General features: G+C 39.3%; 1 protein-coding gene across 5 annotated transcripts in view; it reads right to left on the reverse strand.

Moving 5' to 3' along the window:
* GSAP (gamma-secretase activating protein) overlaps positions 1-15028 on the reverse strand; it is a 51005-nt gene extending 35977 nt beyond the window's left edge. For 3 of the 5 annotated variants that reach the window (XM_067564522.1, XM_067564525.1, XM_067564524.1), the window contains exons 1-9: positions 14508-15028; positions 11406-11482; positions 5351-5407; positions 4572-4641; positions 4124-4183; positions 3886-3974; positions 3408-3477; positions 2583-2632; positions 936-1040 (exon numbers count right to left, since the gene is read on the reverse strand). In XM_067564522.1, coding sequence (XP_067420623.1) covers positions 936-1040; positions 2583-2632; positions 3408-3477; positions 3886-3974; positions 4124-4183; positions 4572-4641; positions 5351-5407; positions 11406-11482; positions 14508-14592 — 663 coding nt within the window. In that variant the 5' untranslated portion in view covers positions 14593-15028. Of the gene's footprint in view, positions 1-935; positions 1041-2582; positions 2633-3407; positions 3478-3885; positions 3975-4123; positions 4184-4571; positions 4642-5350; positions 5408-11405; positions 11483-14507 lie in introns of those variants that run through there. The other 2 variants (XM_067564523.1, XM_067564526.1) reach the window with 2 other exon arrangements.
* Between the last annotated feature and the right edge of the window lie 137 nt (positions 15029-15165).

Raw genomic sequence — 15165 nt, forward strand, 5'->3', positions numbered from 1 at the left:
GTCTATAATTGTTTAGGGTTTTGTCCAATACACAATCACACTCCTCTTTCACACCCAGAAAGCCACTAGAAAGTTACAGAACAGATTTCAGTAACCTTTTGCTCTACAGAGACTAAAGCTATTGAGAACAGTATCTTATTTTGGATAATTCCAAAGGGCCTCCCACAAAAAGTAGAATAGAGAGGAGTTCTTCACTATACATTACACTTCCGATACTTTCTGAAATACTTCATCCAATTTCAATGGGTCAAAAACCTGCAAACAAACTAGCACTGAAAGTCCATTTTTGTTCATACATAACTTGTGCCAAATTTGGCTATTCCCATTATTCAGAATGAAAAGCGGTTTGAAACTTTCTAGCAAAGAACCTTGTCCTTGGTTGGTGCACATGGTCTATGTTTTTTTATAGCTATATGCCCTGGCATGCAGATGATATTTTCTCATAATTGGCAAGCCCATAATCCTAGGGCAGATGTGCTAGCTACAACAGGTTTCAATAATCACATACATCATCACTATCTTTGAAACAAAACAAAAAACACAAAACAAAAACCACACACCACTGTTATCTGGGAGGCACTGACACCTCTCCCTGTAAATGCTCACATGCCAGAAGCTGGGAATGGGCAACCAGGGCTGAATCACTTGATTACCTGTTCTGTTCATTCCCTCTGAAGCACCTGGCATTGGCCATTGTCGGAAAACAGGATAGTGGGCTAGATGGACCATTGGTCTGACTCAGTATGTCCATTCTAATTTAAACAATAGCATGGAAGGTCTAATTTTGGCCTCTAGTTTTAATTATCCTACTCTTTCTTTTTACTACCCAAAACAATCCAACACATATAATTATTATTGGCTTTTAAACTCAAACTTTCTTATCAGAAAAATGAAAGAGATGGGAACACACACAGAGATTTCTATTTTTTCCCCACCTTTGGAACAATGTAGAAGAGTCTTTGTTCCGTCATATCCCATTGTGCCCAAATGAGATCATCTGCAACTCTGTCTCTTGGGAGTTGGCCTGAGTTTTGAATCACCTGAAGGAAGGATTTTAAAAAGTGAGCTGAATAATAAAAGTCAAATAAGCCCCTGTAATGAAGATGATGCACAACTCAGACTTTAAAGAGTTGAGAAGCAGTACACAGAACAGCCAATATCTCCAAATAGCTTAAGGTTCTATTTGCTCATTTCACTTGAGTCTAGGACATTGAAGAGGCAGTATGTTCAGCTCAGGAGAAATGTTCGCTAGCTCCCAAGGAAGTGCATGTAGGATTTTCTAGATTGGAAGGATAGATTGGCACAGAACTGGGAGGGGGAGGGAAATCACAGAGAACAACTTACCAACCCAACCCTCTCAAAAGGGAGAGGGGAGGGAGAATAGATGGCAAGCTCAGTCCCAGGGAAGGGGAGAGAAACGGGATCCTAGATGCTTTTGAACTAACTGCAACAATTTTTATTAGCCAGTGTAAGAAGAAAATTGCTAATTCCAAAGGATGTCTTGCCCAGCCTTTCCAGCCACAGAATGGATGCATGATCCTGGTAGTAGCGAAGAGGCTAAAATCATGGGAAATGGTTAGGACCATCTAAATTTACCCTTAGATGCCAAGAGACCTCATTTCACGTAATAGTTAAACAGTTTATTTGATGGAGACTGACACAGACTAAGGGCCTGATTTTCAGTTGTACTAAACCCCTTTACCCCACTCTTAAATTTTTTTAAAAATTGCATCCAACTTAAGACACCTATTCACTGCAAGAGCAGTGTGAAAGGCCTTAGAATAACTGAGAATAAGGACTTAAAACTTTTCCCCTCCAAAGCTATATTTGCCACAATTAAATGAATTGCTGGTTTTCATGATGTGGCAAATACATGATGAGAACTACATTAAATTGATTATTGCATTTCATTTTAAGTAAGACACACAGTGGATTCTAACAATGGCACCAGTGATTAGCGTCACTACTAGCAACTATAAGAAGGATTCATATCATATGTTATAAATACAGGGAACGAGGAATTCAAGCATTCACATCACCAGTTTCAAAATTAATTTTAGATGCATTATTAGGTTTTAACAACAAGAGTCCTGTAGCACCTTAAAGACTAACAAATTTCTGTGGTCATAAGCTTTCGTAGGCTGCACCCACTTCGTCAGATGCATGAAATTAGGTTTTGTTCCTTCTTCATGCATCCTGGTCATCTTTCTAAACTCTCCTTCATGTCAGAGTCCTAGAAAATAAGGAGTCAGGGAAAGCCCCTTAACTCCATTTTTATCACCCAAAATATTTAGGCTTTGGGGAAGATGTGAACCTATAAACATACCCTTGATCAGGTCAAGTTCATAGACTTAATGAGAAGCAATGAGGGACTAACTTTCCTCATAAGTTACACTGGTTGAAAATCCTACTATATTATCTGTACCTTTATTAATAATGCTTTCACAGTTGTAGCCATAGCTTAAAGCATTACCAAAATAGCTATTTAGAAAGGTCAGATAAATCACAGTAGAAAACTGATTACAAGACTAGTCTTCCTCTAGCTTTTCAATAAATGCATCAAAAGAAAGTTGGTTTCTTACCACTTTGTGGTGTTCTTCTGTGACAACATGAATGTGAAATTGTTCAATATCTTTAAAATTAGAAATATTGAAACTCAATTTAAAAAACAAAAAAAAAGGAAATATGGTTAGTAAAACAATTTAACCTCCTAGCACTGGAAAGTTGTGAGCTGCCATATTAGTAACAAGAAAGATCAACTCCTGGCATAAGAGTTAATCTGACTGATAAGCCAAATTGTACAGTACTTACTCAGGCAAAACTCCTAACAAAGTCATTGAGATCTTCTCTGAATAAGGACTACAAGATATGGCCAATGGATATTATAATGGATATATGGCCAATGGATATTATAATGGATATATAATTATTATAATATAGCACCCATTTTAATTTCTGGAATTTATATCCAAAATGTCTTATCTTCTTTTTACTGGTGTAAAATCAGAGAAACTCCACTGAAGTCAACAGAACTGCTCTGAATTTATAACAATATATGAAAAAGCATAATTTCACCTTAAGATCTTTAAAAAAAAAAAAAAAAAAATGAAGGCTGCTGATGAGCAATGCATTAGCTAATCAAAATAAAATAAGAATATAGTCAAGACTGGCCATGCCTCCAATACTGGAAAAAAATCTTATTAAGGTATACCTTTTTTGGAATACATCCATAATACCATTATTGGCCGCGACCTCTCTTATTTCTATGTCCTTTCCATAAAAGCCAATAAATAAGTAAATAAATAAAAATAGATATTGAAACCAAATAAGCAATATAGATCTAGTCTATAGTGTTTCAAAATAATAGAATGTACATGTATATTTAAAATATTAACTCAAATACTTACATTTATCTTCTGAAATTAGTAAGAGACGGCTTTCTGGAGAAGGATTTCTATCTGCAACTGGATAGAGAAACTGTAAAAGGAAATGATGTAAAAATAATGGTTAAGAAACTTGCTAAAGTTAATCTAAGCTGTTTATAATTTTAAGAGGTTTATTTGACAGCAGAGTAACTTTTGTATAGAGCCTGACAGACTGATAATCCTCCATAAACAAAAACAGCACCATCATTACTACAGATGAAAAACATCATTAGTTTTTATAACTACAATCTCAGAAAGATTCAAGATAGATAAAATACAGTCCAAATCAAAGCTATAGACTACTTTTATTGTATTAAATATTACAAAAGCATACTGTATCTCAGTTACATAACGCAGTATTTTTGCATGGATAACATGAAACTGGTTCTTTTAAACTCCCTGCTTTTTCACTTTAAAATAATAAATGAAAAGTTACATTCAGATTAGTTGAATCATTTACCTGTACTCTGATACAGCTATCCACAGCCTTTAAGACTCTTACATTATTAACTGGGTGAATTTCAATGAGCAAGGTCAAACACTTAGATACTGCAAAAAGAACACAAGTTTAAGAATATATTAATCTGTTTTATAATGTTTTGTTCTATAAAATAAGGAATATAAAGCTAAAATAACATTGCAAAATCCCTGTAACACTTAATTGTACCTTCACAATTAAAAATAAGTCATTTCGGTACCTGGCTGCAGTAGCTGATTTACTGTTTCTTCCTTTGTTGACTGAAGAAAGCTGACTGCTACTTAACAAAAAACAAGATATAAAATAATGAATATGCATCTTACTGAACACTTCCAAACAACAAACATCAAAATCTAACTGAAGAAAACTCCTCACTGAACTAAACTATAAAGGAATACCACAACAGCTACTGTAGATGTACTAGGAGTGTAGAAACTTAAATAGTGGTCAGTTTGTTTAAAAAGAAAAAAGCAGTCACCGTAATCACATTGTCTAGATACTCTAGATACAGATACATTAGAAATGCAGAGAAGGAGATTGTCATGAGGTACTTATGGGTAAAAATATTTCTTGCTATTTTTATGTTTAAATTTATCCAGAATAGTAAAATAAAAACTTTTCTTTATCATGACATTGTTGTCTTTATCTCATTAAAATTATACTATTACCCAGTAATGTCTTTTCATTGTTGATTGAACAACTGATTATGTGTAGATCTTTCTCAAAGGTATACAGATGCTGTTGAGAAATAAATTTTAAGTTAAATATATAACATGATTTGTTTTATGTCACCCACTTAATACAAACTATTTTAAAAGTCTCTGTTCCTTAGGAAAACAGCACTGACCAATATATTAGTTTCTTTAAACAAACGTTTCAAAGGGCAGAAGAACTATATTCCAATCCTATGTTTTATCTCTCTTCTCCACCCTTTGTGCATTGCTTTTTTTCTTAGGCCCCCAATCTGCCACTAAAGCTACACAGGCAAACCCTTAAATAAGCATGAAACCCCACTGATTTCAACACAGCTCTGCACAGGCCATCCACATGGATCCAACTGCAGGATTGTACGATCTTTTCTAGGATCATGTCTTCATATACATGTGGCAGCACGTAGCATACTGTGGGTGTACATGTAATACAAGTAACAAAATAAATAATTACTTTTTAGAAAACATGTTCAATTATGCTGTTTTTTAGACACAGGAGAGGACTCACAAGTATTCTGATATGGCTGCACAGTATCAACTAAGTCAGATTGCTATGCAGACAGGGTACTACAAAACTATTTGAATACTTTACACTGGGGTGCAGAAAGGTAACAGCAGTAACTTTTATTTAAAAACAAACGCTTCAGACAGACATCAGAATATCATTTTGTAGGGCATCAAAATCTAGGAATCAGAGATAGTCTCCTTACCAGATGTAGATGTGGCATTAGCCTTACCTCATTTTGTTTATTTAGAGGATTGTATAATCCAATGCAGGTATTTCTCCTACTTCCCTGTAAATTAAATGAAATAAGTATTCATTTATCTAGCTTTACACAGACATTTTTTTAAACATTGTGTTTTCCTTTCCAGTGTTACTCCCCTCTTCTCTCCCACCAACAATTCTTTCCATTCCCATTCACTCCCACCCATTTTCTGCTCTTTTGTTTCATACATAATACTCTATTACTCTAACTCAAAAAAAGGGAGTCAGAAAATAGGAGAGGGGAGGGGGGGTTGGTGTGTGTTTGTTGTTGTTTTGGTTTTTAGAACAGTCACCTGTTTTGGTTTTTAGAACAGTTACATGTGACAACTGATCAACTAGCATTGCCATCACCCACAACTGAATCTGTAACCCTTTATAAGATGAAATTCACCTCACTTAAGCTCTGTGCAGACACTCCGCTCAACCTCCATAAGGACAGAGTAGCAATGAAGCAGTATCTTGGCACCTTCTGTGCACCATGGAAGCGGAATTCTGTGCTGGCCCCTGTGTAGGATATTTTGGGGTGGGTCACACCAGATCTGGGGGATCCACAATTATATGGATCCAGTGGTTAAAAACTTCACAGCCGGGTGCAGAGACGCTGCCGCATAGCCCACTGGCCTACCTACAGCTGGAGGAAGGATGCAGCCTCTATCCTGGGAACTATCTAAACAAAGGCTAAATAGATTTCACAAGCTATTTAAAAGCTCCAAACTGTCAACACCATTACTGACAGTCTACTGTCTTGTAAAAAACAAACACCGTCTACAGCTGATTTGTATAATGATGCATTCGTTATTTTTACACTACTTCTGAACACATATTAAACTGTTTCCTTTTTAGTGGGCAAGACTTTTTATGGTTCACCATGTTTTAGATTTTCAAGATCTATTTCTATTTTTGGACTCTGACTGGCAAAAAATTGTTGCATTTCCATTTTCAGTTGGTAGCTATTACCACTCTTAAAGGGTGCATAAAGTTATTAGACTAATAAGGTTAAATCCAGCTATGCAGCCTGGCACCCATCAGACTACAATCCTTGAGTCTACTCAATACAATAGATACCACTGTTTTTAACAACAGAGCATGAGAAAAGGGACCTGTAGTAGTTTGCAAAAGTGATGCATCTTGTTTTGTGAAATATACTTAATAGGGGGACCATATGTCTCATTTTGACTGGGACGGTTCCTTTTTTAAGCCCTGTCCTGGCCGTCCCAACTTTTTTGGCAAAAGTGGGCATTTAATCAAGTTGGCAAGAGCAACTGGGACAAACGCCCACTTTTGTCAAAAAAGTGGAGTGCAGAGGAATGTGCAAGAGGGTGAGCAGCAATGCCAGCCCCACACAGGGATGGAGGCAGGGCTCGGGGGGAGGACGAGGGGGGTGACCAGCGATGCCAGCCCTAGCTTCACACAAGGGGCAGGCAGGGCTCGGGCAAGCAGCTATGCCAGCCCCAGCCTCACTTGGGGGAGAGGCATGGGACTCGAGCTAGCCCCATGCAGTGTCTCATTTTCCCTTTGGGAAATTTTGTCACCCTAATATTTAAGGGCCTGATCATGCATTCTCTTAGGTCTTTATACCTGCCACCACAGTAGCTAAGCTCTCAACAACAAAAACTCTTTTATGCTCCTATTTAAGGAAAAAAAAATAAGCATGTGCTTAAATTTCACTGATTTAAAATTAGGCAAGTGCATTCCTGAACAGGACCAAATTGAGAACTTACTGAGTTCAGTGGGATCAGGAGCAGGCCCCTGTAATCTGGCATTGCCTCTACTTGGCTAATAAAAGTGTATTTCATAAAAATTAGAAACATAGCTGCAATAATCAATGAATTTCCACATCAAATCTATGCATGTGCTTGCATATTGTTGCAGGATTCCTACATTGCTTTTCAGGGCAGAAGTATATACCCTGTGACTAACACCTGTCAGAAAAAGAGTTTATGGGACAACTGTATATGCCAGGAAAGACAAAAGCCACATTTTTTCTAATCTCTACATTATTTTCAAGCAAAACAGCAAGAGTTCTGTGGCATCTTAAAGACTAACAAATTTATTTGGGCATAAGCTTTTGTGGGCAGAAACCCACTTTGTCGGATGCACCTTTTCAAGCTTTTGCAAAAAATTTTCAAGCTATTTCCAAGCTTTTACAAAAATTACAAAATAAAGTCCACCCTCCTCCTTCCACTGATCCCACGCATAATACATTTGATCTTTTTCCATTTGGCAAATACAGATTGTTTTCCATTTGTCTGTCTAATGGGACAGAAGCCAGAATAGCTCAGTTTAGTTTACATCCTTGTTTGTACACCAGCCTTGCTGATAATGTCAGTATGAACATGAAGTGCTCTGACAAGTATTGGAGTTAACTGTTGCTAGAGAGCCAGTTGGAAGAACTCACATGTTTAAGTGGGTCTCACAAAAATGATGGCTCGTTGATTATAAATAGTTTATAGTGGTTATACCAAAAAAAAAAAAAAAAAAAAAAAAAAAAAGTGCAGACTTAAATTGCTTTGGACAGCACAATAAGAGCTGCAATTAACCAACACCACCATCTGCAATAATGAAGTTATTTCCCGGTAGTAAATATAGGGAAGAGCAAGGAAAATCTGCAGATACTGAGGTAACCATATCTATTTATCTCGGATAAAAAAGAGAACACTTTTCGATAGCATCTCTGTATATTAACAACAGACAGCAACATGAAAAAATACTCAAATACTCATCATTAAGGATACGATTTTGTCTCGGAGGTCACTGATGCCGTGACTTTCCACGACCTCCATGATTCTGGGGCAGAGCTGGAGCGGCTGTCAACCCCACCGCTGCCGCCGGACCGATGATCGGCAGGCCAGCCCCGGGGCCACAAAGCAGCTGACCGAGGGCCATCCCCAACTACTCAACAGCTGATTGGTGTTTGTCTAACCTGCTCTTTAAAATCTCCCATGATAGAGATTCCACAACCTCCCTATGCAATTTATTCCAGTGCTAACTATTATTAGGAAGTTCTTCCTAATGTCCAATCTAAACCACCATTGCTGCACTTCAAGCCCATTGCTTCTTGTCCGATCCTCAGAGGTAAGGAGAACAATTTTTCTCCCTCCTCTTTAAAACAACCTTTTATGTACTTGAAAACTGTTATGTCCCCCCTTAATCTTCTTTTCTCCAGACTAAACAAACCCAGTTTTTTCAATCTTCCTTCATAGGTCATGTTTTCTAGACCTTTAATCATTTTTGTTGCTCTTCTCTGGACCTTCTCCACACATCTTTCCTGAAATGTGGCACCCAGAACTGGACACAATACTTCAGTTGAGGCCTAATCAGCATGGAGAAGAACAGAAGAATTACTTCTCGTGTCTTGCTTAGAACACTCCTACTAATACATCCCACAATGATGTTTGCTTTTTTTGCAACAGTGTTACACTGTTGACTCATATTTAGCTTGATCCCCAGATCCCTTTCTGCAGTACTCCTTCCTAAGTAGTCATTTCCATTTTGTATGTGCGCAACTGATTGTTCGTTCCTAAGTGGAGTACTTTGCATTGGTCCTTACTGAATTTCATCTTGTTTACTTCAGAGCATTTCTCCAGTTTGTCCAGATCATTTTAAATTTTAATCCTATCCTCCAAAGCACTTGCTACCCCTTCCAGCTTGGTATCATCCGCAAATTTTATAAGCATTCTCTCTATGCCATTATCTAAATCATTGATGAAGATACTGAACAAAATCGGACCCAGAATTAATCCCTGCGGAATCCAACTTCATATGCCCTTCCAGCTTGACTGTGAACCACTGGTAACTACTCCTGGGAACGAGTTTCCAACCAATAGTGCATTTACGCACTAAGTTACTGCAGAACAAAAATCACCTCAGATAGAATCTTGGCTCCATTAAGGTCAATGGCAAAAACTCCATTTGCCTTCAGTGAAGCCAGCATTTTACCTCTAAGTCTTAAAATGGTCCCTTCTCCAAGCTTTGGCAATTTGATGCAAAAAGCATAGTATGTGAGGAATGAAATTTATACTTTTTGTATATAGTTCCAACTCTTGGAGAAAAAGTTATCCCAAAACCTTTTGTATGCTAATTCAGGCCCCCCATCATGCAACTGGGCCAGCATGGATGGACGCAATCCTGCATGGTGTCTCACTAACTTCAATGGGAATCTATCTGGGCATAAAGGCCTGCACGGACCCCATAGCACGATAGGCACCTTATTTTGACAACTCATATAGACAACACACATCACTTAACAATCCTCTCTCTGGGAGAAGGCAGTCTGCTTTTTTTTTTTTTTTTTTTTTTTTTTAAAAAAACATACGACATATGACCAGCCTTCAGATTTACCCAGAGGTGAAAATATTCCAAGGAGTACTCTCGACTCCAGTAATAGGTTTTATTCTTAAAACCCAAGCAACAAAACATATCTGTGGCCTTCCCATTGGAGCAAGGCTCCAGATGCTGGTTCTGTAGTAGACTGACCTGGGGGAAAATCAGCCTATTGCGGCAAGACAGGAGGACAAGAGAATTAACATGAACCACATTCTTCAAGACAGAGTTCAGAGCAGTTTGGGAGTAGAAACCTCATGCAAAAGTGTTCTCCATTCTGCTAGACCCAATTTTTCAGGATCTTCTTCCTCTCCACTACCACCATCTGGCATCCCACATCCTGCCGAGTTTACTTCAGCCCTAGGAAATGTAACTAGCTGGGAATGGGAAGACACACACACTGAGCAAGCTCAGTGAATCCTACTGTTGTTCCCAAGAGCCTGATTGCCATATGAAGTGATTGGGCTGGCTAGTCTGCAGCCTTGGAATGCTTAATACCATGCATGCTAGAAAGAAGGCATTTTCCCCCTATGAACAAAATGTGGCCTCCTCAAGTCTGTGGTGCCCAGAAGATTTGTTGTCAACAGCTGCACAGTAAAATATTTATAGATTTTTGTGTAATGCAAAAATCTAATATCACATGAAAATAAAATACTAAAAAGGGAGGCTTGCTAATATTGCCAGGTAATGTCTAAAGGCCTCCTGACTCCCCTTGGTGTCCTCACGCAAAGAAGAGCCTACAGCCACAAGAAAAGGGCATTCTGCTCTGCTGCCGCCTCCTTCTTCCCTCATCCTTGTGGAAGCCCTGCTGGATGCTCTGCAAGGTGTCAGCTCTGCTGTTTGGAGGAGGCAGGTCAAAGAATAAGCAGGGGCATCCCTGTCACCGCAGTTAAATTAGAAGTGCATTGCCCTGAATCCTGTGTCCCCAGCAGATGCCTAAAATCCATATAAATCTTGGTAGGTTGTAGTAGATTTTGCTAACTGAACCCCCAACTTCTTCCAAAGAAGGGGAATTGTCTCCAAACCAACTGGAGAATTCCTTGCAATACCACAAAATTTAATACCGAGTTTCTTCTTCCTTACATGCACTAGAGAGAACAGGGCCCTAAATGTAGGCTTTTAAAGTCAAAATGACTGTAGCTCTAGAAGGATACTAAACAAGTTAAAGATAATTCATAGTTCATGACAACTACATAAAGAACTACAGATAGGGTTTAAAATTACACAAAGCATGGCATAAGAGGAGTTTCTTTACCATTAAACATATTTAAAGAGGTCACTTTTACAGAACCAAGTTTAAGTGAAATAGCTCAACTTGAATTCAGTAGATTCTGCCTTTCTTGAACAACACATTCTTCCACCCTGAGAGCTGAGTTGTTTATAAAGAATCTGTCTATGGAATGGATGTTTGTTCAGGGTGAAATTCTGGCCCCAGTGAAATCAATGGCAAAACTCCAGTGGACATAAATGGGGCAAGGATTTCACCCTTAGTCCCCCCACTCTTGCTGCAAAGAAAAAACAGTTTTGTAAGTAACCTCAAGGAATCTACTTTCTTATTGTAAAAGAAATCCAAAACTTGTAACCAATCAAATTTCAGGTTTTAAATCCCAACTAAAAGAAACGTAAAATGCAAGTATTAGATTAAATTAGATTAATTGTTACTTTCCGGTATATTTGCATAGAGCTCTATGCTGTAGACTTACCTTCCAGGTATAAATAATTTTTCCATTTCTTTCAACATTTACTATGTACAGTGTTGTTGAACTCTTCTCAAAAGTGTCTGAAATGATAAGTATTAAAGGTGTAAATTGCTAACTTGGATTAATTCATTGTAGAATATATGCAGGTTTAAATTTAAGAATCAGCATTAGTCTTACATCGGCAAAAACACTTAAATGGAGGCCTTTCTATAGCATATTGTGCACACCAAAAATTCCTCTCTTCTTTAGGAAGATAGTAGTATGCAGACTTCTATTTAATCCTGAATGAAACTTCAGGTTTTAAAGCTTATAGAAAAGGAGCTTCATTTCTAACATTTCCCACTCACCCGCCCAGTAACATGGAAACCATTCTTGAATTAACAGTTCTAATTGCCACAGTAGTACAATTCAACCATCTTCTTGAAAAATTTCAGAATCAATTCCTAGTTTCAGTTAGAGTTCTAAATGGCCCTAACATTTTACCTGTAATAACGAAAAATGTTTGGATTCATTGTATGTTGCTTACAGCAGATCAATGTGATCAGTTTCTATCCATTATATTAAATGCATACAGAACTTCATAAGTTAAGTAATGGCTATGCATTGCAAGTTCTCAAACTGCAATCCTTGCTGGAGATCACAGAAAGGTGGAATCAGCACCAGGACACTGATCAGCTTATTTCCAGCTGCTTCTGCAAGCAACTGAGAGAAATGCCTGGAAACGAGGCAGTGCCAGTCTAGCTGCCTCCACCAGAGGCCACTTCCTCATAAAGAGCAGGATAGGAAAAAGAATTTTCCTTTAGAGAACCGAGCCACCAGGGAGCCATGCAGCATTGTTAGTCTTTAAGGTGCTACAGGACTCTCATTGTTTTTATTTAATATTAGTGAAACTAATTGGCTACAACACCCTGCATGCCTAGACAAAAATAATTTCTTTAGTTTTAAAAGGTAGAAAAGTCACTATGCTTAATAGAAGCTGAGACAGTAACAGTAGTAACATCAAATGGACTTATTCTAAAAATAGACGGGTTTTTTTTTGCTTTTTTAAGAAGGCTGTGCAGTGACTGTGGCTATGTCTACACTGATGGCGGCTAAGTCGCCACCATCAGAGCGACTTATCTGGATCAACTGAGTGGCCACTGAAGACCCGCTCAGTCGATCCAGAAGTCGACGTTATTAATCCACCCCTACAAGTGGCGCAGTGCAGTGAAGACGTCGCGCAGAAGAGAAGCACAGAAGTCGACGGGAGTTACACAAATTCTTTGTGTAATTTGCGTAACTCCCATCGACTGCCACCGAATCGCGGAGGTAAGTGTAGACCAAGCCTGTATCTGTCTTAAACATTATGACCTAAAGATATGGACATGGCACTGACTATATCTATATCATAGTCCATATTCCAGTATATAATTGTAGATAAAAATAATAATTTATTTTTTAAAGTAACGGAAACTTTCCCTATTTATTTTTGGTTTTGTATTAGCTTATTTGGGGCTAATTCAATCTGACATTACCCCTTTAATAGAGCAACAATACATAGATGTTTGACTGATTTTTTTTAAATTATGTATCTTGCCAAACGGTCTCCAATTAGACGTTCACAACTTAGTATAAAAATCATCATCTTGGCAGAAACAGATGCTAGTGTAGGTACTATTTCCCTCTACTTTTCTAAACTCAGTCTTCTGTAGTTTTTAAAAAGCAGAACAGAACCAGTTACTTCACAGGTAAAGGGGCGGAGGGGAGCCTCTGTGCCAAAAATCCATTCATTGCTTCTCAACTCCCACACCACCCAACAGAATAATTTAGCAATCACATATTGTTGTGGCATCTAACAGCTTGTCTAATTTTAATTAGCACTCACTTACTACATGGATGAAAGTTTTGTTTTGTTTTTAAAGGGGAGGTTACTGGAGGAAAGTATTCTAACCAAATTTTTGGAGAAATGGGAAGTGAGAGAGGAGAAAAAAGCTTTGTGAAAGAAAGGGACAACATCTAGCATATGTGATAGTAGTCAGTTAGTAGGAAGTTAAATCTACATAGGTTACTTCCTGCAGTCATATAGAATTATTTCATTTTGAACATTCTTTGCCAAATTCATCACTGGTGCATGACTGACTTTAGTGGAGAGCTAAGGATGAATTTGGCCCACATTTCAAGGAAGTTATTTTTAAATACACATACTTTAGAAAGTAATATAACATTAAACAGGTTATTCTAAACTCTATGATATTTATTCAAGGAGCTCACAGCTCTTGACATGTCACCTTAAGTACACTCTGCATTTCACATTTGTAACAACTATTTTCACTTCCCTGCTGTAATAGATGAAACACCATTTCTCCATTTAAAAAAATAAAATGTCACCATCTAAAATTTAAACTCACACCATACAGAGTAACTTTACAATTTGCATCACTTTTAAAGTAGACATTTAGACAATGTACTCATGTAAAATAATGCACAGAACTTTAACAGCATTTGAATGTGGTGTAAATCAATACAGTATTACAGGCCCAGCAGTCTTTCTGCAACTAGCAGTCAAGGCGCATACAAATGGGAAAACCAAAGCACACATCAGAGGCAGACAGGTATTTCTAGATAAGCTTTGGCAATGGTTCACATATCATGCTCCAAGCACCTGACTAAAGCATGCCTAAATAAGACACCACTTCACTAATTTAGGCCGAAATTTAAACACACCTGGGTTCTTTTGACATTATCACCACTCAGCAGGTAAACGGTATGCTGCTGATGTTGTTATTACTGCCATAAATTAAACGAAGGGGCTGCTGCCTCGTGAATAATTAGATTGTAGCCAGCGTTTGATACAGCAAGGCCATTAACATCACATCATTCCTAACTTCTTCCTCTTCTGTTTTTGTTGTGTCTCATTTTAGGCTGAGGGGATTGGGGAGGGAGGTTAGGGGGGACCCTATAAACATACATATGTGGGACTATATACACATACCTACTTGCCCCCATTTCAGAAGCCACGGCCACTGAGTCGAATACAAGACAGGTATTGCTAAGGGGGGCGACCCTACAAAAAAAACAAGCTGGCTGGGGGGCAGGACGGAAAGCGCCCCCCCGCATTAGCGTTACCTAGAGGCGCTGCCGGACTTTGCGCCAGAAGCCACGGGACCACGTCCCTCCGGAGCTCGAACTCGGCGCTCAGCTGGAGCAGCATGGCCTCGCTCCGCGGCTGCCGCCCGCCTGGCCCCTGTGTGGAGGAGGCGGCGCGGGACGGGTCGCGGGGGGGCCGGCGCACCAGCTTCTCCGCTCCCACGCAGAGCCACGGGCGGGCCGGGGAGAGGGGGTGGCGCCGTGCGGCTCCTCATTCCCAGCGGGCGGCAGCTACTTTCACTTCTGCTTCAGACGACGAGCTGCTGCCGCTCTTGGGATAGCCCCGCCGGGTCGGGGGCGGCTCCAAGCTGCAGCCTACTGGGTGCCGCGGACGTCATTCAGCTCTGGGGGGGGCATGGAGTGGCAGGCGGCCCCGGCCCTGCGGCAGGGCGATGTAGCAGGAGCGGGGGCTGCGCGCTGTGCTCTGTAGCTGGCATGTGACTTTTACTCGGCCCGGGTTTTCACCAGCCGGGACTTGCACCTGGCTGGGGTTGTGTGATGCTGACGGAGAGCGCGGAGAAATGGCCCAGGCATGGCTGGTGATCATTAATTGGTAATACGATAAACGCTAGAGGCTGGCACAAAGCCAAAGCAAACCCCAGCTCAGACAAATCCAAATTTAGGGGCAGGTTGGATT

Source organism: Emydura macquarii, unplaced genomic scaffold (genome assembly GCF_026122565.2).
Source record: "Emydura macquarii macquarii isolate MOO-44397 ecotype Brisbane River unplaced genomic scaffold, CSIRO-AGI_Emac_v2 contig_2636, whole genome shotgun sequence".
In the NCBI taxonomy this organism is placed as follows: Eukaryota; Metazoa; Chordata; order Testudines; family Chelidae; genus Emydura; species Emydura macquarii.